This window comes from Protobothrops mucrosquamatus, unplaced genomic scaffold (genome assembly GCF_001527695.2).
Source record: "Protobothrops mucrosquamatus isolate PMUCROS unplaced genomic scaffold, P.Mucros_1.0 scaffold635, whole genome shotgun sequence".
Lineage (NCBI taxonomy): Eukaryota > Metazoa > Chordata > Lepidosauria > Squamata > Viperidae > Protobothrops > Protobothrops mucrosquamatus.
The window spans coordinates 147,576-171,727 of record NW_015386927.1 but is presented as its reverse complement, the minus strand read 5'-3'; the positions used below and the strand labels follow the sequence as shown (position 1 = coordinate 171,727).

Sequence of the window (24,152 nt, the reverse complement as noted above, 5' to 3'; positions counted from 1 at the left end):
AAATCTGGCAAAGCAGGCCGGGGACTGTGCAAAGTTAGGTGAATTTGTTTGTTAAAACATTACAGATTAGAGTAGGAGTGGGTAACTATGGCCTCTTTACAACCTATAGACTTCAACCCCCATGAGCCAACATGGCTGGTTCAGGAATTCTGGGAGCTGAAGTCCACATGTTATAAAGAGGCCATAATTGCCCATCCCTGGAGTAGAAGATGTCAGCAGCCCACTTCACACACCCCTATATGTAAGGGATGAATTCTTCTTTAGCCCAAGAATCTTCTGGAGAGCTACAAAAAGGAGTTTGCATCATGCTGTAGAACAATATTTGTCATTTCATCCCTGACATTATATAATTTCCTCTGACTTAATGGTTCTTCTGTCTTCCCCATTTGCTCATCCATTCAACCCATATGTATATCTGTTCTGGATAGTTTCCTTATCTCATTACCCTTGATAAGATGCACATTTCAAATTTTCAGCATTAGCATATTTTCAAGGTAGTTCACCCTGTAAAAAAAACAATAAACATATTTTGTGTATTCACTGTATACAATTCCAATCAATCACAGAATTGAAATATGTATTTCAATTAAGGATAAATGTAGTTCTAACAGCTGTATTTTATATTTTCAAATGGAGGAAGAAATCTATCATTGTTAATTATCTTCTTCTCAGCCACCCATGGGATATTTTCAGGTACAACCTGAAAGCCAGGTAGCATTTGACAGAATCAAATTTGAATGTCTGCAATGTATCTCCTCTGTTTCAGCTCAGAAATAATTAAATATTATCCCTCTTCCATGAACCTTAACTACTTTTTTCTTCTCTTCTTTGTCCTTTATCACCTCGCATGACAAAACATTTTTGGAAATTCCAAAGCTTACATGTTAGTTTCTAACTTTGGGGCTCTAATGTGGACTCAGAATGGTTCCCTGAGTTGTGTTCCTGACAGATTGATATATATCATAAGTAGACAGGGCCTTATGAATCTGGGAAATATTCTGTTTTATAACCAGAGTTGCAGAAGATCTGACAACCCTCTCCATCTCCTTCTTCCCCTCCAAGACTTTCATATGTGCATATGTATGTCAGTTTTTCTTCTGCCTCACAGAATAAACAGGGAAGGAAGGAAAACATTCAAACCATAATCTTTTCAATAAAAACTCTGAGGTACACGTTCATTGAGGTTTTATTTAATTCTCCAGTTAAACGCTCTTTATTTTTTTTGACCATCTTCAGAAGTTAGGTGAGAGATTGCAGCTCAGTAGCAGAAAGTATGTTTTGCCTACAAGAGGATCCAGTTGGAGTTCCCAACATTTCCATCTCGGGCTGAAAAGAGTCACAGCTGTAATCTTTGACAGTTGCCACCACTCAGTGTGGGCAATACTGCCTAGCTGGATCCATGTTCTGAATCAGTTATCAGTCAATTTCCTGAGATCCACCCCAGCTGTTTTGCTCCCATCACAATGCAGATGATGTAGGAATTTTTGAAAATGAAGCCCATGTATATTAATCAAAACAATAAAAACACTATCCAGCTTTTTGTTTTGCATTATGCATATTCATACCTGTACATAACAGAGGAGTTCAAAGGCAATTATCTGCGAATTCATCTCCCTCAGTGAGGATCCTATACTCTGTTCCTTCTCTGGTACTTTTAGGCCCAGTCAATAGTCATTCAACACACTAAATAAGGAATCTAAAAATCTATCATTTTATATTATGTTGAAAGCTAAAAAGAGTAAGACAGCACACCCAAGGTCATTTTATAAATTCAACAGAATCAAGAAGTATTGGGGGGGGGGGGGGTTGGGCTATATCACTTCTAACTGTAGTTGCTTGCATTTAAAGCCTACGATATGCCTACAAAGCTAACATGACAGGGAAAATGTTTTTATGAAATACTATTTTCTAAATTTGGAAAGGCAGTGTTTACTCTCAAGGGTATATTTAAATTTTAAACTTTTTATTTTTACCCTAAAATGGAACAGTCCTTGGCAAATGTATATCTTCATTCTTTCACATGTATATGTCATAGTGATGAGCAAATAACATGTCCAGCCGTGTTTTATTAACTGATAAGAATGTTTTATCTTGTATAAAGAAAACTGGCAAATAGATTGTAAACATTTTAAACCTATAAGTCTATCCCAGCAATTCAGATTCAGAATAAATTCTAGAACCTAAAAAAATGATATAGGGAATAATAATAATAGGATGATATGAACACATTTGAATATCCTAATTCTTTTTTTAATTCAGAAAGAATATTTTAATGTTCAAAACCACTTTTCAGTTTGAAGCACTTCCTTGCAAATTTAATTGCAACAAAAAAGATTACAGTAAAAAGGATTTGTGATTGTTTTTTAAAAAATCATTAAGCCTGTATAAATGTACAACTTCTTGTCCAGTTTTACACTGCCTTTTAGTTATTAATAATAAAGGATGCACCTTTAAAAGCTGTATATATTTTAAAAAATCTTAATCAGCAGATCAATTCAATGAAGTCATTAAGAGAAACTCAAAGCATTTTTCTGCATGACTTAAAACTTTATTCAGCACTTTTATGACATAAAAGTATTGAATAAAGCGAATAAAGTATAGGCAAGTTGAGTAATGGACCCAATCCTTACAAAGAAAACATTTTTATCAATGCAAGCATGATGCTGTTTCCCAACCTCTCTTAAGATTGTGTATTAAGCAGCAAGAATATTACATTTTATTCTGGGAGAAACCAGCTCCCTCTGAACTGTCAAAAAAAAAAGGAAGAAAGAAAGAAAGAAAGAAAGAAAGAAAGAAAGAAAGAAAGAAAGAAAGAAAGAAAGAAAGAAAGAAAGAAGAAAGGAAGAAAGAGAGAAGAAAGAAAGAAAGAAGAAAGAAGAAAGAAGAAAGAAAGAAAGAAAGAAAGAAAGAAAGAAAGAAAGAAAGAGAAAGCTAGATTTTGCTGCTGAACCATTCATGTGTTTTGTTTTGTTTTAAAAAAATAATAGTTTACTTGATAGGACAGATGTTAGAGCAAAGAACAAAGTACAATTGTTATCTGTTTGAAGAAGCTGTCTTCATACATAGGAAGAAATAGGCTTGCAGACTAAAGTTTTCTGTCCATGGTGCCAGTTCTCCATCATAGTGAATATTAAAACTCGAAATTCCTGGGGCTGTAATCATTTCTTCCCATAGAACAAGGAAAATGAAGGAATTTGAAGTTGCCAAGGAACCATGCCTCAAAGTGGCATGATAAGAAAAAGTAAGAAAATCTGGGGTGTAGGACAGAAGCATTTCTTAAACAGGAGCTGTTCAACAGAGCTGGCTTGAAACACCAAATAACCAGCACAAGCCTTTACAAGTCCATTTAAAAGTCCATGTAAATTTCATTAGAAGAACCACCAGCTGTGTATGCAGCATTGTGTTTCAGAACAGGATGAAATACTTTTTCCACCTCCTAGCATAATCCCTATATATCACATAGACATTGTTACAGTGGATAACCAAGCAGAATACAGAAGGGAGGGATGAATACTAGGTCTGTTAAAACAGACTTACCAATTTAAAAAAATAAAAATGTAACATTAAGAAAAGAAAGAAAATCTGATGCTAGAATGACACAAGGGGAAAAAATTAAAAGGAGAGAGAGAGAGAGAGAGAGAGAGAGAGAGAGAGGAGAGACTCATTGTATGCAAAGTTTATCATGGCTGCTTGACATTATTCCATTTTTACCCATGAAGCAAAGTCTCTTGGCTGTCAGGACACTGTTTCTCCTGCCCTCCTTCCATGTTCTTCCCTAAATGGTTCTGGCTATGACCAGATGAATAGCTGGCTGATTTATCTCCTGCAGCTCCAGGCAAATGCCCTGATGTGCAGCAGAGGACAGCCGCACAAGCTTGTCGGAAACGAGGATCAAAGAAGGCATAGAGAAAAGGATTGAGGCAGCTGTTGACATAGGCCAAGCAGCTGCAGTACGGGTGGAGATTGCTCAGAAAGGCATGGAAGCTGCAGGACAACGGCATCACCTCCCAGTCCATTAGCATGTAGATGGTTTTCACCAAGTGGAAGGGGAGCCAGCAGATTGCAAAAGTGGTCACAAGCACAATGATAATGGTTAGCAGGCGCTTCCGCTTCCTCAGTCCTTCACTGCGCTCCTTTCGGAAGTGGCCTGCAATTGTACGGGCAATGAAGAAGTAGCAAGTCAGCATGATGGCAAAGGGGATTACAAATCCCATCAGGGTAGAGGACAAGCCAAGCCCTGCTTCCCAGGCTGCCTCAGTCTTGTTGGTTGCCACACTTGAATAATCCATGAAACATGTCACTTTGTCATTCCCATTGAATACTCCAGTCCTCCGGAAAATCATGGCTGGCAAGGCCAAGAGAGCCGCCATAGTCCAGAGCACAATGGTCATTAGAAGCCCACTAGCTTTTGACCTCAGCTTGGCATTGGCTATAGGGCGAACAATAGCCAAGTAGCGGTCAAAGCTGAGCCCTGTGAGGCAGAAGACACTGGCATACATATTGACAAAGACCAGGTAGCTGCTGAGTTTGCAGGCAAAAGAGCCAAAAGACCAATGGTAGTCCAGGACCACATAGGTAGCCCAAAGTGGCAAAGTGACCACAAAAGTCAGGTCAGCTATTGCCAGGTTTGCAATGAATGTATCTGCTGAGCGTCGCTTTTCTTGTCCTCCTCGGAAAACAGTCCATAGCACCAAACCGTTGCCAGTGGTGCCCAGAAAGAAAACAAGCAAATAGATGGAAGGAATTAGGATTTTGGAAGAACTCCAGTCATCGTAGTCGCATTCATAGTTGCTTGAGTTATTATCAGTATCGTTGCCAAATTCCATTTCTGCTGGAAGAAGAGAAGAATGTGCTCTGAAGCAGTTCCTTTTTTTTATTATTTATTTCCAGATCACTCAGCAGGATAAATCTTGGCAAAGTTCTTGTGTAGAAGGAAGACCAAAAAAAAAAAAATAATTGCTGGGTCTCTCAGCTCATTTGTGTCTTTCTGTTACCTCCTTCTTTTCAAAGCTGTAGACAGATCTGGCCAGTGCCTTCCTCAGTCTGTGTCATCTCTCTCACATACCCACTCACTCCTACTGTAGTAGTAGCTTCCTTTTGACTTGTCTTAAAATCTTTGTATATCCCAGCCCCCTTCCCCCAGTCCTCCCCTTGCTTTCACTCAACATCCTTATGTGAATTGGATGGATTGACCCCTGTGGTGCTGGGCAGCTCCATCTGCCACTTGGATCCTCCCCTTCAGCAACACTCTCTACATGTGCTCTCACCCTAAGCTCCTCAGAGCAAGGAAAGGAATGTGGCTTAAGACAAGCAGAAACGCTGGGTGGGTGGCATGGAGTGATAATCCAAATACCAGGGTTCCCAGACACCCTGCTAACCTGATCACCCTTGCCTAAAGACTCGGTTTCACAATTATGAACTTTTTTCAGTTTCAGCAGCCAAGTGATCTAAACACGTTTTTGTTTTGTTTTTCCCCAAAACAAACCATCATTGACTTTAGGACATTCTGTGACATTAGGATAGTAGCATATTAAGAAAAGTTTGTCAATGCAAAGACGTGGTGTGTTCATACATATACGTAAACAAGCTTTTTATTAAGGAAGTTGAACATTATTCTGTTTGGCTCCCTGAAAGGCTTTGAAAACTAAGGTGGTGGGGGCAGAGCGGGCAAGAACGCAGCCAAGGTGTTGGACTCCCAGCAAACATCTCAGAGAGAAGCATGTGAGGAAAAAAAAAAAGAGGGGGGGAAATAATTAAGTCATTCTTTGGTCTGCAGAGATCATTGGTGGTGAATTGTTGAAACTTTAGATCCATGGGATATTTCTAGAAGATCCAAACACTTGAAAAATATTTGGGAATTTGCCAAACTGTAGACTAAAATCAAGAGTTCCCGAGTTTCAAAAGAAATTGATAAATAATTTATAATTTATAACACTAAGGATACTATATACGTATACTAAAATACAGGTAGTCCTCCATGGACGGCCACAGTTGAGTCCAGAATTTGTTACTAAGTGAGAAATTTGTTATGTGAGTTTTGCCCCATTTTACGACTTTTCTTGCCACATTTGTTAAGTGAATCGCTGCAGCTGTTAAATTAGTAACGCGGTTGTTAAGTGAATTTGGCTTCCCCATTGACTCTGCTTGTTGGAAGGTCCCAAAAGTTGGTCACATGACCCCAGGACATGGCAACCATCATAAATATGAATCAGTTGTCAAGCGCCTGAATGGCCGTGAGGATGCTGCAAATGGTCATAAGCATGAAAAATGGTCGTTAAGTCACTTTTTTCAGTACTGTCGTAACTTTGAATGGTCCCTAAACAAACTGTAAGTCGAGGATTACCTGTAGATATTTTTTCTAAAAAAAGCAAACCTGAATTAAAGCCTTCTATCAACTTAAAAAACAACAAAAAAGAGATTATTAGGAATTCATTGTAACTGATCTAAATCTCTGCCATTGCATCTAAAATGCTCCAATCCCAGCTTACGCCCAGTCCCCAAAGAAATGTCTTTGTGCAGTTCCCACAGAAAACACAGCCTCTGTATGAAGCACATATCAAAGAGTAAAGCAGTTTACAAATGAAATAAGAAAAGCTTTTCAGCTGAACAATGTCTAATAAGACTGCATATTCACTAATGAAAAATTGCGACTGTCTTTGTAGTCTGTTAATTTATTTCTTGCAGTTTTAGGATAGACATTTGGACGATTAAATCTGACATGGCCAAAACATCAGATATAGAAACTATATGAAAGAACAACCTGAAACCAGGCAACATCTGATATTCCAGTCTCTACTGGACAGAACCAGACCGTATTTGCTACCGGTATCTGTCTGCAGAAGCTATCGCCAGCTCCTTTGAAGTACCTGCAGCGATGGAACTGCTAGCCACCTAGCTTGCCTTTTGATGGGTTTTATCTGCCTTCCCAGGAATATCTGGCTTGCTGGATTAGAAAATGGCTTCATGCTGAACATAGCACCCACTCTTACAAGCCATTTATGGCTTTGGTGTTTAATCTTCCCTTTGTGCTTTACTGATCAGCCTGATAATTTCTGTCAGCTATCCTGGCCATCATCCAAGTGTCTGTGTTTATAACAGAAGGAGTTCTGTATGGCACTATCATCAGGATAACAAAGCAACTAGCAAGTAATTCAGGCCTGTCCCAACTCTTTGAAATGTTAGAATTCTCCCTTGGTTAAAAGTAGGAAAAACAAAACATTCCAGAACAACTCCAAAATCCCTGTGACCTGTATCCTTCAGAGGCCCCCAAAATGACATTTATAACTCCCTCATTTAGTCTTTGCAGCCACCCTGTAAGGCAGATTAGGCTAAGACTAAATGACAGGCATTAAGTCACCCAGTAAATGAAGGGGGATTTGAATCCAGACCTCTCATATCCAGATAACCACCACTCTTCTCGCTGGGATTAAAGCATGTCTGGTTTAAAACTAGGACATAATTTGCTGAAATCATACAAATATCTATTGTTAAGTAATAAGTAGCAGTTTAAATTCTTGGAGAACGTGTGATCAATCAGAATCCTCAGTGGGACCAACGAAAATGTCAAGATAATCAGCAACTTTTTAATTTTCCAAGAGTCCTTGTCAGAATAAATAGAATGCAAAATGCTGGCCAGGAGAAAACTGGAATAGTGTAGAAGCCATAAAAAACCTGCTCTGGTGACCATCTTCAGATGGAGTACAGAAAAGGTGACAAGTTCATTGAGTTATGCTTTCCTGCCAGATGCTATGTTGGTTTCAGGTTACCAGCAGTTATGTGCTTGGACAAAGTCACACAGTAGGTAATTTGATCACCCAAGTTTGAAAAAAATAAAATCTAAAAGTTATCTAGGTCTATTTCCAACCTTAAATAAAAGACATTGTACTAGGCCTGGATTTCTTAATTTGTTGAATCAGTCAGATTGGCTGGCTTGTTCAGATATTGCACTAAACCATAAGCCATGTTACAAATAGTGATTGGATTTGCTCAACCCTCTAAGTTAAAACCAAACAGCCTACATTGGGTTTAGAACAATGTGTGGACCTGGTCAAGCTTTAAGCAGCAGCATTTTTTTATTCAGTCTCACTGAACAGAAGTTTGAAAAAGCATGGGCTGCATTAATGAAGTACAGAGAGATGATACTGTATGCTTATGTATGAGGCTCAAAGCAAATTTTCCAAATATTTTTTTCAAGTGTTCCTAGCTGCACTTTCAAATTTTGGATGGATGATCTCAAATAACTGTAATTTAACATTTTGATGCTGTTTTAGAATATTCAGAATATTCCATGCTTTATTTCAGTAGTCGTTAACAACTCTACAATGTAGATCAGTGAGCAAAATATTGAATATACAAGTAGTTCTTTAGAAAGCAGTCTATTTCCTAGAGGCAGGCTGAAGTTCTTGGTAGACCCTACAGACTAGAATGTTATCCTGACTAGGTCAGCCTATTATATTTATTTCTGGGGAATCCTTGAAAAAAGGAGGTCCACCCCGTAAAGTTTGAAATCATCCATATTCTCTATTAGCAGCACCCACAAATTGTTGTTAAGTTATAGATCCCATTATCCTCCAAACAATGGTCATATGCACGGGTGTCAAACTCGCTGCGTCACGTGACGTGTCACGACATATCATGACTTTTTTTGCATTGCTGGAGCTCGGGTGGACGCGGCCTCCGTATGATGGAACTGGCCCATAGGCCGGCAGTTTGACACCCCTGGTCATATGGCTCAGGTTACTAGAATTTACATTATGGGAAAAGCCTGACAATAGGCTATGTTCATATGATTAAGCGTATAAACCAGAAAGCTTGATTAATAAGCATGCATAACATCATTTTAAGGCCTGCATGTGGCTTTTAAACTAAGCCTAATGGCTTTGTGAACCAAAGATTTAATACGATTCAAGAATGAGATGTTACTTCTCAGTCAACCTTGGCGAGTGTGAGCCTGAGTTTTAATCTATAAACTGAGAGAAAGCAAGGCCAAAATATTAAAATGTGGGCAATAATGCTGAGATTTTGCATAAAATTGCAACAAGGTTGCACAAATTAGAAGTCCTGCTAGTTGAAAAGGACGCCTGAAAGCTCCATCAGGTCTTAATAGAATAGACTTGTTTTAGCAAGAATTGGTAGCACAGCTGCTGTTTTTGTTGCTACAACTCCTTCAGTATTGGAAAGTTATATCATTCCTTTAAAATCCATAAATGAGAATAGCTGTTCATTATTTTTCATAGGGGGTATTTGTGTTTTTAAGATTAAAAACGTAATGGAAAAGGCAAGGAAAAGAAGCATTGCTGATTTGACCCAAGTGGTTTAATGGGATAAACTACCCGATACCCTTACTGAACATAAGCAGAGTGCTGTAAATCAAAAAGAACTTGGGAATTTTTTTGTTACTTTGTTTAGAGCAAAGTCATACTTCCCTGTTCATGGAACAGCACAAAGAAGGGAAAGGTTTCTATATGAAAAGATTTGCTGTTCAGCTGAAAGTTGGTCAACCTTTTTTCCTTCGGTCCATCACCTTTCTATTTCTGTCACTTTAAACTCTGTGCTACAAATGTGCGATCTAAGAAAAAAATAAACCTGACAAGAGATGGGGGTGGGGAGAGGAAATGGGATGGAGACAGGAAGGGAAGTCAGGAAAAGAAGAAATGGGTTCTGAGCCCAGGACATAGCAAGCAAAATATTTATAGTCTGTCTCACTGTAACAATAAGGGGATATGAATAGCAGAGAATCCCATTCTGGATGAGGAGTGACTTAAGATAGTAAGAAAGCTTTTAAAATGCCTGTGTCTTCCTTTAGGAGCTCAGTAAATCTCCATACAGTTAAGACATTTGATGACAAACAAGCCATAATCCAGCCATATTATTGTTTGCAGCAAGGAAAGGAAACATTCTGTCTCTTAGACGTCTTAAATTATAATACGAACCCTTGCCATTGCAATGCTGGTGGAGAGAACAGGAATTTAATTATCTGCCTTTCCTCTGAGCTTATGTCAGCAACCATGGGAATCAAGGTGGGCTCAAGTCTGTCTCTTCACTGTCCCAGTCAACACCTTAATTAAAAGTAGCCCTTGACTTACGGCCATAATTGAGCCCAGAATTGATGTTGCTAAGCGAGACATTTGTTTAGTGAGTTTTGCCCCATTTTACGACTTTTCTTATCACACTTCTTAAGTGAATCGCTGCAGTTGTTAAATTAGTAACATGGTTGTTCAGTGAATCTGGCTTCCCCACTGACTTTGCTCGTCAAAAGGTCGCAAAAGATGATCTTGTGACCCCGGAACACTGCAACCGTCATAAATATGAACCGGTTGTCAAGCATCCGAATGTAAATCACGTGATCATGGGGATGCTGCGACAGTCATAAGTGTGAAAAATGGTCATAAGTCACTTTTTCCAGTGCCGTTGTAACTTTGAACAGTCACTACATGAACTGTTGTAAGTTGAGGACTACCTGTTATTACATGACACACTAAATGGGTCAACTTCATGTTGACCTATTTTACTGGGAGAACCCAGCCAGTACAGTGTGCAAAACCACGACTACCTAAGCAACTATAGGATCACAGGCATTGGATTTTTCCAAATCATATGGATGTAATTAACTTAAAAGATAACAGATGAATGGTAAGTCAAATTCAGTTCAGTATCTGCCTTTGGTGAGGGCAAAACACACTAGGTGCTTCGCTCTGCATTGCATATCAGAGGTGAAAAATGGATGAAACTTTTGAAATGGACAACAGGGCCCTTGACGTGACCTGACCTCATCTTCTTTCTGAGCAGCCTCTAAATAATGGCTTTTTTCAGCTTTTAATATTATCTGGCATACACCAAGACCAGCAGTTTTTATGTCAACAGCAAAACTGCGTATCATAATCCTTAATGGTTTATGACAGTGATGAAGCTATACTTCTTAACAATTACAGAATAAAGGAACATGCTATTTGTGCAACATGGAAATGGATTGCTGGTTAAATTTAATTATATTGACCAGATAGTCACTTTGTTAAGCAATCAAAAATATGTTTTAATAGTTGAAGTTTTACATACAGTGCATACAAGCAGTTTCTTCAGTGACATTCTGCTAGCCACTTTAGTACATGAAAATTATTTCAAAATCGACAGTTAAATATATTATTAGTATTGTCCAAAGCCTGCACCAGCTTATGGAAAAAGTTTGATAATCACTACCAACAGAAAAGAGCTTGAAAACTTTCTCAAATTGATGCCTTTATATACTTTTATAGACTAGCACAATGCATGTGGTTTGTAAATCATACTGGTGGAATGTCTGGAGCTTTTTTGTTTACTTACAATAGCATTCTTAGTATAAATTGAATACTATACGTAAGGTTGTGTAAATGTGGGCATAAAAGGTATTATTTCATATGAAGCTGCTTTAATACTAATGTAAAAGTTATGTAGAAAAGATGCCCCTGGATGGACTAGTTTATTTTCCACTGAGAAATCCACTGACCCTGATGGCTAGCAATATCATGCTTCCATATGGTCATATCTGACATACATCTGTGATGCCATTTCTCATATTTCATCTGGAAATCCCTGCAGAGATTCTAACATGAACCCTGCAGGAAATTCTGTGGACTAAATGCAACAAGACTGAAGGCAGAAACCGTTAACTAGAACACCTAAATCCATGCAGCATTTTTCAAAAATGCCCCTGGAAAGAAGAAAATAATACTGATAGGACTTCAATAGCATTCAAATTATAAATCTTTAAGATTTATAATTAATTATAATTTTATAATTAATTAAGATTTATTAAGTTACGAGTTGAAGTGTCCAAATGAAGAAAACAATATTCTTTTGATATGGAAAACTGAGACTTTGTGGGTAAATACAGCTGTTAACTATAATATTGGTTATAATGATGGATGGAAATATAAGCCCAGATCATTGCAAATTTAAGTCTGACATAATTGCTTGGGATTTGCCATTAGCTTTAGATTGAAAAATGAAGATGTAGAGACTCTGAAATTACCCACATAATCTCATAGGTTGAATAGGGGACTACCATTCCCATCCTCCCTGACTCTATTTGGTTGGCACTGCAATTGATCATCTGAATGCTACAGGATCTCTGCTAATGTGTTATTTAACACTTCAACTTAATTCCATTTAAAAATAACCTGTTATTTCCGTGTCTAGCACAAGATGTTAAGAGAATCACCTTAGCAGATATTTTCTATTTAAACCCAGAAATTTGGGCTGTTGCTGCTAGCCTTTTTTCTTCTCTAGAGTAGACCTCTTTTTTCTCTCATCATTAATTTGTCTGTTTGCATTCCCTAAATGCAGAGCAAGACTTATTTGCAGTTAAGTTTAGCAAGTACAACAGTGGCCTCTGCTGACTGAAATTAACAGTTACAGGCAAAACCTGCAATTCAGAAATTGCATACCGAAGTAAGCAATGAGATGGATGCTACAGTATGGAACTCCACCCCATCTTCAATTAAAATTAAGGGCAAAATAGAAACAAAAGTTATCTCTCAGCTATATTTTCCCCCCTAAGTTTAACAGATGAAGAATGCCGATATACAGAAACCAAAGTTCAGAATTCTTCATTGCAGTCATCAAGCTGGTTGATTCCAAGTCAGACTGAATACAAGTATCTTTTTAAAAACCATATATAAGAAACCTATTTGTATCCTTACATAAGACAGGTAGGATCAACAGAGCATGCCCTATTTCCAACAGTACTATGTATTCCCAGTTTAGGAGCTCAAACATTGTTGAGAGGAAAACACAAAATTTCATAAAATGTACAAATACATTTTGAAGTTGGTTAGCATGCATACCCTAAGGATGTGGTTTCTTGTGTAATGTAATATATCAAGGTCCTGATTATATCGTGACTATGGAATTACATTCTTGGATAAAAATCCAGGAAACACACAGGAAAGTCATTGTGAAAAGACGGTATGCAAATGCACATTTTTAAAAATGTGTCTATCACATGTACTTACCAGCAATTCCTTGGCTGATTCAGCCACAAGAGTTGTGCCTCACACCATGCTACTCTTCAATTAACCACACATTGTTTATTTGTGCATCTATCCATGCATCTGTCTATAGTGTTGGCTGTTTATTTAAAGAATCAAGCATCTGTTCATTAAGTACTTTATTGAATAAATATTATGAATAAACAATCAGGTGTTTAATCAAAATAAAACTCAGCAAAGCTCTTCTTCGTAAAATGGAACCCACAAGGCCTAGCTCTTTTGCCAACCTTAGCCCAGAGAAGGATTACTCAAAGATAATGGAATTTGCAAAAAGAAAACAACTTGCAATATGATGTACCCCAGGGTCAGGTCATAATCAGCCAGTCAGCCACACCTCCATCTAGTGTGTTCAAATCTATTTAGCAGAGTTCCTTCGATGTTAAACACTTTTTAGACTTCTGTAAATCCCTTGGGTTTGGGGAAGACTGCTTAAATGTCCTTCCAGTGAAAGTGAAATATCTTTTGGCTATCCAAGATTCTTGGAGAATGAGTCTGCTCAGCCATGAAGTGCCTCCCTTCAGTGCATCTGAGTCCACCAGACTTCCAGCCAGGACCCAAATTATTCCTCCACTCTTATGTACTGCCAAGTAGAACAGGCATCTCACAGCTTTATTCGCGGTGCCTTTCACCTATTAAGTTTTTTTTCTTCCCTAGATGTATGAGTGGCTTTTAAGTCGTAGGTGTGCTTAAATGAAGATGATGCCTGAGACAGTGTACACAGGAGGAAATTGTACTTTTGCGTCGACATGTGCATATATGGGAGAAGAGAGGGACTGGCTATGTGGGTGTGTAAGCTCATTGACATCAGCACGTGCAGGTGTAAGGTGCCCTCAGGCTTCAAGAAGTGTCATTTCCCAAGAACAGGAAACAAGTATGCAATTTGATTGAGAGGGTAACAGTTCTTGTTATGTATTTCTACATCCTTCAAATGCCTGCAAGAGGTATGTCAATCTCCTCCCAAATCAAACATTCCCTATGCTGGAAGCTTTCAGTGAATCAAAAGACATTCCTCCTAAATTCCCAACAAACAAACAGTCTGCCCCTGTGCTTTAAAAATAAGAAATAAAAAATCTCGAAAAGCAAACCATTTCATCTACAAAAGGAAAACATCCCTCCACCAGCATTTTGCTATAGCCTTGTAAGCTGCCCAGCTCTAGACTATGTTGCCAAGTAACAAGGTTGGCTCTGGAGACAGATCAGAGGATTACATTTAAGCAAATACGACAGCGGGGCCTTCATAGCCATAAAACCTTTATTTATTTGTTTCAAGTGACTGAGGGGGAAACAATCCTTCCCTCTTTGTCTGAAATGCAATATATGGCAGCAGAGAGAGAGCGAAAGCCTCACTTTCTTGTCTTGCCTCCCTATCTTAGTGTGAAAGAAAAGGGGCTAGTGCCAAGCATTTTGATTACAAAAAAAAAAAAAAAAAAAGATTTCATAAAATTATATGGAGCACAAGGGGGGGGGGAGAAGAAATGGGAAATATAATGGCAAAGAGAATTGACCGCCCTATGCATGAGTGAGTGAATGTGATACAAAGTGCATAAATGTGCTTCGTCCTCCCTCTTCCCCCAAATCCCTTCCCTCCCCCAAATCCCTCCAAGATGTCAGATGGGAACTCCGCCTCTAACCCATAAAATGCTGACCGGAACATCTGCTGTTTAAGGCCCCAGAAGTAGGACAGCATATCTGCAACAACAACAACAAAAAAAAAATGACAAGAATTACAAAAATTGGCAGGACCCTCTGCTGAAGCACTCGATCCCACCTACACAATTGGGATTAGTCACTCGAGTCTAGTTCACGGGCAAATGTTTAGTCTCCCCTGCAAACCAGCACAGTCCTTGGAACAATTTAATTATATGTAGCAAGGTGACTTTTCTTCAACTCCTTTCAGTTAGGCATTGTGTCCGATCGCCTGCGCAATACGTTTGGGACAAGGGCTTCTATGGAAAAAGGACTCTGCAACAAAATAGTTTAAATCAAGGGCTAGTGACTTTTTCAGACTCTGCTACCCAAACACCACCTCAAAATATTTTAGCACAAGACCAATTAGCTCTAACTGAAATTATGGCATCTTGTGAGCTCTTGGCATTCTCATTCAAGATTCAGTGGGAATTTGATAATATTTTATTCCTGTTATTGCTACTATTACTACTACTACTACTACTACTACTACTACTACTACTACTACAACATGGGTGCTTTGGCAAGAACTGACTTAACTGGACAAAGCACTAGCATAAAAATTCAGTTAAAAGCGAGTCAATCCAAGAAGGGCAAGTAAAATACAGGGTGATTTATCAGGCCGCTCTGCACTGGGGGACATTATTCATGCATTTCCACGGTAGGGAACGATAATATAGTAACTGCATAAACCAGCAGAATGCTGATTCTTGCAGAACTATTCCCAAGCAAGATTCCTTTGGGTCACATCATATGATGAGCTCCAGGATTGTTTTTTTTTACCCAGGCTATTCACACAGAAAAATCACAAAGAGGGTCTGTAAATGTCACCATGGCTCAATTCTGTCAAAATATGGATACTGATATCTGGCTGCTGGTAAAAGAAAAACTTAGGGTATTCCATTGTGCCTAACTGCAGAGACTCAAACAAGTAAGAGCAAGAACATAATGAATCCAGAGAATAATATATCTATTTAGGATGCAAGAGTGCCATCTTAGGCTCAGCTGCAATGCATCTAAAATAATATATTAGTGTAGTCTCCCCCCCTTCCCCCATTCAAGCAATTCTAAGGAAAAAAAATCTGTCCTCTAGTAATGCTGGGCTTCCATCGGAACAAAACATTGAGAGAAATATATGAGAAGCCCAATCTCACAGCACTGTTTTAGTAAAAGCCAAAGGAGAATATAGACAGTGCAAAGTTTTGCCCAGATCTTCAAAGAAATTAATCCAATTCACATTGCTACATTGTATCAGAGGATGCAAATATTTCCCCAGAATCAATTCATTAAAAAAAACCAAATTGTAATCTCAGCTATGAAATGCTAATGAAAACCTTTTGACACTGCAAATGTATCTCAAGTCAGAATGTGATGAAGCACATGGAAGAGATAAATTTAGGATTTATGGATAACAACAATTCAGAAATCTAACAGATACTCTTATGATTCTTTCAAACTTGTCAGCTATGAAGAATGTTGGGAGTTTTAGTGCCTGATCTTTCTTAGGGACAGCAATTCCAGGTCTTAGAGCAGCCATAAAGCACTTCGCTGTGGGAACCCTGGCCCAGCTGCCAAATTCCACAAACATTATTTGCAGCTGCAGAACCAAAATGCCCAAGTGTGCAGTATGGAACATTATTTAATATGATTCCACTACACAACTGCAGGCTCAAATGCCAGATTCAAGGGAAGCCAGATTCAAATCTCCTCCCAAGACAAGATACTTGCCTGAAGGTTGGCTGGATCTCAACTTTTCTTCTTTTTCAGTTTCAGAACCTGCAGCCAGTTGGGTGAAGAGGTTTCTGATCTGAAAATCAGAAAATAGTTAAAAAAAATAAGAATGGAAAATATAAGGGCCAAGATGTGAATGTAATGTTGAATTATATTCTAAAACTTTAGAGCCCGTCAAAGAATGAAGAACTTGATTCATGGGCAGCAGCTAAAGAGATTCTTTTACTCTGGTGGAAAGATTCTATGCCATCTACACACTACACATCCTCTTCACGACCTGTTTTCCTTGTTACCTTCTGGGAGGAGGGGGCTTCGTGGTATCCGAAGCAGAACATCCAGATTCAGCCAGAGTTTCATTCCATACAGCATTAACCTTGTGAACTCTCAAGCTTCCTCCTCCCGTTATATATTCAAGATGGACAGTATTTAATATTTATTTGCTACGTATATGTAGGGATGTGGGTCTATACATATGTTGTTCATAGTATGTTTAGGTGTGTGTCATGTATGTGTTTCACTTTGAGAGCAGGCAACTAAATTTCATTTTTGATGTGTGCCATCGTGCCCACGGTATAAAAATGACAATAAAGGTTATCTTATCTTATCTTATCTGACTTAAAATCCTGGATAGAAGATACCACCTAATTAAAATTAATTTGTTTAGGATTTAAACACTGTCATACAGTATATTTGCTTCCCCTCTCCCCTTCTGTTCATTCGTGTGTGATTCTCAAGAGACTGACTGGACAAGTCCCTACAGTTTTCTTGGCAAGATTTTTCTGAAATCTGAAAAATCTTGCCAAGAAAGATTGTCGCTGCCTCCTTCTTGGGCTGAGAGGAAGTGACTGGTCCAAGGTCTCCCGGGTAGCTTTGTGCCTAAGGTGGTACTAGAAGTCACCGTCTCCCAGTCTCTAGCCTTAACCACTAGACTAGACCAAACTGGCTCTCACACCTGGTTTAGTTATATGTTATTTTTAATTATAATTTTCAATATATTTTCCAGTTTTTTTTCATTTTGCTCTCTGTGTTATTCTTTATTTTTTTTCTTGGTTATTATATTTTTCTCTTCCGTTATTGATGGAAAATAAAAATAAACACAAAAGTAATAGTGTGGCTCTGTGGTATACAATATGAAAAATGATTTTATGGTTTGGAAGCAAGCTTGAGCATGTGTAGATTTTCCTTTTCACCCAACATAAATGCACAAATGGACCCTCCATTCCACTCAACCCTACCCCTCTCCTCTCTTCAGAAAATAGTTTTCAAATGTTGACCAAGTAGCCAAGGAGAACCTCTAGAAAGAACATTCAGTATGTCAACTATGCAGACATTCCAGTATAGACTGAACAAAAATATGGTAACACTTATATTTATTTGTTTTCTACCTTTGTTTACTAAAGCATACTGAACGGACTTATAATAAAGCCCAGTATAATAATACAAACCACAAACAGAAATCAATAAAATAAATCAAAGCAACAACTTAATGAAAAACTAGATTTGTGAATGCTCTCTAAAGCAATCGACCTTCTGAAAGGCAGACAATGAAGAAACAAAACACGCCCTTTGAGGGCTCCTCTGCACATCTGTTTTTTGTGCCTTCAATCAGTGTTGACTCCTGACAATTGCCTGGACAAATTCTTGAAGTTTTCTTGGCAAGGGTTTTCGGAAGTGGTTTGCCATTGTCTCCTTCCTAGAGCTGAAGAGAATGGTGATACACTGGCTTTGTGCCCAAGGCAGGATTAGAACTTACATTATCCTGGTTTCTAGACTGGTACCTTAAACACTATATGGTTCTGCACATTAGTGGCCCACAAACTATTTCGCAAGGACAGAAACAAACCAAGTCAACCTCAACCTGCTCTCCATAAAGGCAAAACTGCCTGTCTCATCTTTCTCTGCATCAAAAGCATGTTTTCTGATTTCTCCTGAAAGACGTGCAGTTGAGTTGTCAGCCTGCTTTGCTTCAGTTCACTGTGGATAAATGCCATCCCTTTAATTTTGCTACAGCAGAAATGCCAACCTCCCTGCAGTCACTGATTCTGCCCACTATGCCTATTTCATCCTGAGCTGCTAACTTGACAGCTCCCTCCTGAAAGTGCCTTCCTTTGCTGGACTGGTGTTTTTATACTTGCTGTTTGGTTTGGTCAGTGGGACTTGCAAAATGGTGAATCTCTAATTTATTTATTTATTTGCTTTGTTTCATTGGTTCACCAATGGATCTGTAAAATGACAACAGTTCTGCCATTTTCCCCTCCTAGAACACGTGACAGGAAGTATAAAAACTGGAAAAGGAGAATCATTAGATAAAGTTTAGAAGGGAAAGGTAGATGGAAATAGATCAATGAAAGACAAGCTTATAAAGCAAAATGGCTGCTAGATTCTGGGCAATAAGAAAAAATAATTTTAAAGGATTAGATTTGTGCTATGCAACAAGTAATCTGGAATCGCCACTGTTACGCACTACAGATTTCACAACAGCACTGGGTTTTCAACAGAAGGACTGTCCAAATGGCAAATCCCTAAATCCTGAACTTTGGTACTATGCTAAAGATAGTGACAGGCCTCTCAAAGGCTTATAACTTACAAAAAAATATTTTCTAAAGGGTGAGTGCAGTGTGGAAAACTTATCACAGGAAGGTGCAGCACTGGAAATGATTGGGTGGATCCATGTTTTCTATTCAAAGCTTAATCCCTGAAAAGTGAAGCCCAAGAGGTATTTCAGCAAGGGTGGCGGGAGAACAGTAAGAGAAAGAGTGGGTGTGAACAGCTTATTTGATGCCAGTTCTCTGAATAGTCCACAGGACCAACAAAGTGACATCAGAAGACTTACTTCAGCCTTCTTCCCTCAAGGCAAGGAAAGCAGAGAAGAAGGGAACACGGTTCTCTTCTCGCCCGCCTCCCCTCTTGCCTGGTACATGAGAAGCAGGGCAAGAGAAAGGGAAGGAGGGGGAGAAAAATGGTTCCTCTGCTCCCAGTGTTGTGATCACTGTATGGGATCACTCTGCGAGGTTGGAGAACTGACAGCGGAAGGACAGGTCTCTTCTGCTAATAAGCCAGATAATAGGAAATGTTCTTGCCTCTTTCCCTCTGGGCTTTCTTTTTTGTTGCTGAGGCAGCAAAAGAGTTGGTGATGCTCTTTAATCTGGCAGCTTTCTGCCAGCAGCCATATTGGATAGTGGCAGTTAGTGAGAAATGCTCCTAGACAGGAAAACACACTCAATCTTCCTTGTGCTCTCTGACAACCAAAGAATACTGAGAGGATTGCCCAATAGGAATATATGTATTTTTTTAGAATGACATTCTCCATCTGAACTTTCTCAGAGGTTCTCTTCTGCCACAGAGCTCCTCTCAGTATTCTTAATAAAGGTATTACATATTTAGTTTTACATATATATTAACAGCAGCTAGGATAGTATATGCACAACATTGGAAAAATGAAGAAACCCCTACAGAGGGAAATAAAATTAAAAAAATACTAGAGTGTGCAGAAATGGATAGGGTTAACGTTAAAAATTAAAGAAAAAGAAGAAACTGAATACTGTATGACATGGGAGTTGTTTTATCAATGGCTAGCTGACAGAAACAGAGGTTAGAAAGTTAGAAATGTGAGAAAATGTGGATTATATGAAGAAGATCTATAGCGGATTAGTAAATGTTTTGATTGTTATACAATTAATGTCAATGCGGAAAACACTATTTTTAACAATATGATTGCTATTTCCTAGTATATGATTGTATTTTGATACGATTACGATGAATGTGATGATTATCTCTGATCCAATAGTCTAAGTTTATATTCTTTCTTTTTGCTCTGCACAATCTTTAAATCATTCCTATGGCATTGCAGGATTTAATCTTTCATCATTCTCTAGAATTTAAAAGAAGTCTTCAAAGCTTTCACCAGCCTACTTTGTAAATCCCAGAGAGGCAAAGGATTTCTTATTGCAACTGTTCCAGAAAAGATCCTTTTCTTCCCATAAAGAGGCATTGTCCAGAATTTCTTGTTGTGGCTGTTCCATATCCAGATCCTTTTCTTGATTTCTCTTTTGTATTCCCATTTTGCTCATGTGAATTTTGTGGTCTTCCATACCCTCAAACTCTATAATGTCTATGTCAGGTAAAAGTTTTTTTTTCTCATTGTCTTCTAAAAGATGTTAATTAATATTTCAGCCCATGTAAAAAAATATTATGATAAGAAAATGTTATAGCCAGTTTAGTCATTTTACCTCTTTTCTGCCTGGTCTTTTACTTCCTTCTGGTATCCATCTGCAACCTTCAGCAAGCCTCAGTTCTTAACAGGGATTTCGTTCCATTTCAGTTGTTCCCCATGAGCATATTATTTGATTATATGCTTGTTTTTCAAATCTTACAACAAAAATAAGGAATATTCCAAATCTCTCTGTCTTCTTCAACTCCTGGCACTTAAACCTACGGAAGACTGCTGTTTTACAGTCTTCTCAGGGAAACTGCCTTTCAAAGCACTTGTGGGTGATCTCCCAACATCTTTGGACAAATTCAAAGGTCTGATCCACTCGCCAGTCTTTCATTCTGCACAGTGGCCATCATCTCTGCTTGTTGGCAGAGATGTCTTCTGTCAGCCAGGACTCACACTAGAAGCCTTCTCAATCTAAATTTCTAAAGACCATTTTTTTTCAGGTTGCTCAGTGCATTTCATTGTGACATTCCATATAGAACCAGAGCAGGATAAACTAGAACTAGAGTATAGATCAGTTAAATCATTGTCATCCAAAGCTAATTTTTCTTCCAGAAGGCTTGGGCCCTCAAACTCAGGACAAAAATTAACAATATTCCTAGAAATATGACATTATTGACACATTGCACCACTATGAATATGCTTCTGAGGTGGTGCTGGCCTTGAACTAACAACAAAACATTGCAAAGCTTAAGCAAAGAATTCCAGAATGAACTTATTCAAATTTTTACAAGGACTGATCTAAGAAACTATAAGAAAAAGTTCCTGAAAACACACATGGCTCACAAATACCACAGAGATTCCAAGTTAATATAATGTGATACCCTTACCATCAGTAGTTCTCAAAAGTAGGTTCAAAAAGATCCCCTTTGCAAAAGGAATTTGCCATTGCAGTAGGGCTGGCACTGAGTCATAGGCTCAAGTCTTACCCTAGGGTGAAATCTAAAGATTTCCATGCCTGGCAGAGTCCTATCTGGCAGAGTCCTACGTTGATCACCTGCTATCACACAAAGCGCTTGAAGGCAGGACAAGAAGCAATGGATGGAAACTAATCAAGGAGAGAAGCAACCTAGAACTAAGGAGAAACTTCCTGACAGTTAGAACAATTAACCAGTGGAACAACCTGCCTCCAGAAGTGGTGAATGCTCCAACACTGGAGGTTTTTAAGAAGAGACTGGACAGCCATTTGTCCGAAATGGTGTAGGGTTTCCTGCCTGAGCAGGGGGTTGGACTAGATGACCTTCAAGGTTCCTTCCAACTTTATTATTGTTGTTATTATATTATCATCATCATCATCATTATCATCATCATCATCTATTATCTATTATCATTATTATTAAGGATCCTAGAATACTGAAGCCAAATGTGCTTCTATAGCCTCCAGGATTCCTTTACCTGCAATTCTCCAGCCCCTCTTCCTGTACAACCATACCTACCCTGAGGATTTCTCTGGCTTGGGTGGCAGCACCAGAGGCTTCCCACTAGCGCTGCCCATCTTGCATGATTTAGAACGCTGTACAGCAGCCTCCTTTGCTTCACCTTGGGGTTCCCCTTCCTCAGCCGAGCGGTTTCTCCCTCGCAATTTAGCCTAGGGATCAAGACCAAAAGAATTACAAGCAGGCCCCAGCAAAGCTCCACGCCTTTGCTAACAAGCTATCCCATCCTTCCTCTTCATTATCCTCCTCTTACTTTCATTACACCTTAACAGGCTTAGGAGATCAGAGGCTTGGGCCCCTGTTATACCTTAATCTCCCAATCCCACAGGCAAACTTGATTTCACCTTGGGATGATCTTAACAATCCAGTTTCCATAAACCAATCTGACAATATATTCTAATTTCTTCTGTTTTATCCCCAACTCCCTTTACATCAGTGGTTCTCAACCTTTTTAATGCCACGACCCCAACCGGTCGTAAGTCGAGGACTAAACCTGTCGTAAGTCGAGGACTAAATCGGTCGTAAGTCGAGGAATTTCCCTGCCCGGGAGCGCCGCACATGCGTGGTTCCGCCCCCTNGGCAGAGACGGAGCAGGCCGACCACCAGCTGGCCCAGCCCAAGGGAGGTAAGGCACCCACCGGAAAAGGGGAAAAAAATGGCGGACAAAAAAAATGGCAGACAAAAAAAATGGCGGACAGCCTTGCTTGGCGACCCCCATGAAATGGTCGATCGACCCCAAATGGGGTCCCGACCCACAGGTTGAGAACCACTGCTTTACATCTTACCTTCAAAGCTGAAGGACTGAGGCCTGGGAAGAGGGCTACCTTTACCCCCTTGGACAATGGAGAGCTTCGTGACTTCTTGCTCTTTGTCTCCTCGTGGACTTCTTCATCAGAGACTGCAGAAACTAATTGGGGCTCTGGGGAGGGGTGAGGAGAGAAAAATCCACAAAAATTAATGCACAGCGAAGCATAAAACCAAAATAATGGCAGACAACTTGGAAAAAATTTTTGGAGCCTATAATAAAGGCTCAAAGGCAGTCATCTGAAACTGTGATTACTTAAAAGTTTTATCCCTCACCTCCCATTCTCCTCTATTTTTAGATTGCTTTTATTTATTTTTTTGTTTTTAGACTATTTCTAGATCATTAGCAAGAGACCTGCCTTCATGGACTCCTTCAAATATCAAATACAGCGATGGCGTTGGAAAAGAACAGATTTCAGAACTTCAGTAAACCATTATTAATGCACTATGACTGGTAAGTCCTGACTTAGGGCAAAGTATAGGTCAGTGATGGCAAACCTTTTAGAGACCGAGTGCCCAAACTGCAACCCAAAACCCACTTATGTATCACTGGGTGCCGGGTGGGTGTGGCCCACTCAGTGGGTGGAGCTACAGTGGGCTTGGCAGACTGGATGGGTGTGGCCACTAGATGGGTGTGGCTGCAGTAATCATGGCAGATTGGGTTGGCATGGCCGGGGTGGGCGTGGCCACCTCGATGTTGCTTATGGGGAGGGACACCTGTGGGAGCCGGGCAGGGTTGGGGGAGATCCAAGGGGTCTCTGGCAGGTGGGATGGTGGGCTCCCCAATGGCGGCTCCAGGCTGGCTGGCCTTAGGCTAGTGATGGCGAACTTTTAGAGACCACGTGTGCTGGGGCGATGGCGTGTGCCCACAGAGAGGGCTCCACGTGCCGCCTCTGGCACGCGTGCCATAGGTTCGCCACCACTGGTATAGGTGGTGCCTTCTTTTGGAAACAGGTACATCCATAACTAACAGTTAACTGTAATAGTAAGTGGGAATGATCTTGGGAGACAGGAGGAAGAGCTGCACGCTAGACAAAGGTCATGTAAGAGGTAGTCGAGCCCACAGAAGGAATGCGGGTGTGGCAAACATCTCAGAAGGCACTTCTCTAGTTTCTTGAACTGTAAAAGCAGGGTGGGGGAGCGAAAGAGATGTACTTTCAGACTTGCACGATTATGTTAAAGAAACCTTAAAATAAAGAAAGGGCTAGTACTTCTTGATGTGCTTCTTCTCTGGACTATCTCACAAGGCTGACA

At 39.5% G+C, this 24,152-nt stretch overlaps 2 protein-coding genes across 2 annotated transcripts in view; both read right to left on the bottom strand.

The window, feature by feature from the left end:
- Positions 1-3,702: 3,702 nt before the first annotated feature.
- Positions 3,703-4,828, bottom strand: APLNR (apelin receptor). The gene has a single exon (XM_015817761.1). It carries the CDS (start codon positions 4,824-4,826, stop codon positions 3,708-3,710), a length of 1,119 nt encoding a protein of 372 aa, XP_015673247.1. The 5' UTR covers positions 4,827-4,828; the 3' UTR covers positions 3,703-3,707.
- A 9,668-nt stretch (positions 4,829-14,496) lies between these two features.
- Positions 14,497-24,152, bottom strand: part of TNKS1BP1 (tankyrase 1 binding protein 1) — a 33,413-nt gene continuing 23,757 nt past the window's right edge. The window contains exons 9-12 of the mRNA XM_015817749.1: positions 22,880-23,013; positions 22,095-22,246; positions 16,440-16,518; positions 14,497-14,714 (exon numbers count right to left, since the gene is read on the bottom strand). Coding sequence (XP_015673235.1) covers positions 16,458-16,518; positions 22,095-22,246; positions 22,880-23,013 — 347 coding nt within the window. The 3' untranslated portion in view covers positions 14,497-14,714; positions 16,440-16,457. The remainder of the gene's footprint in view (positions 14,715-16,439; positions 16,519-22,094; positions 22,247-22,879; positions 23,014-24,152) is intronic.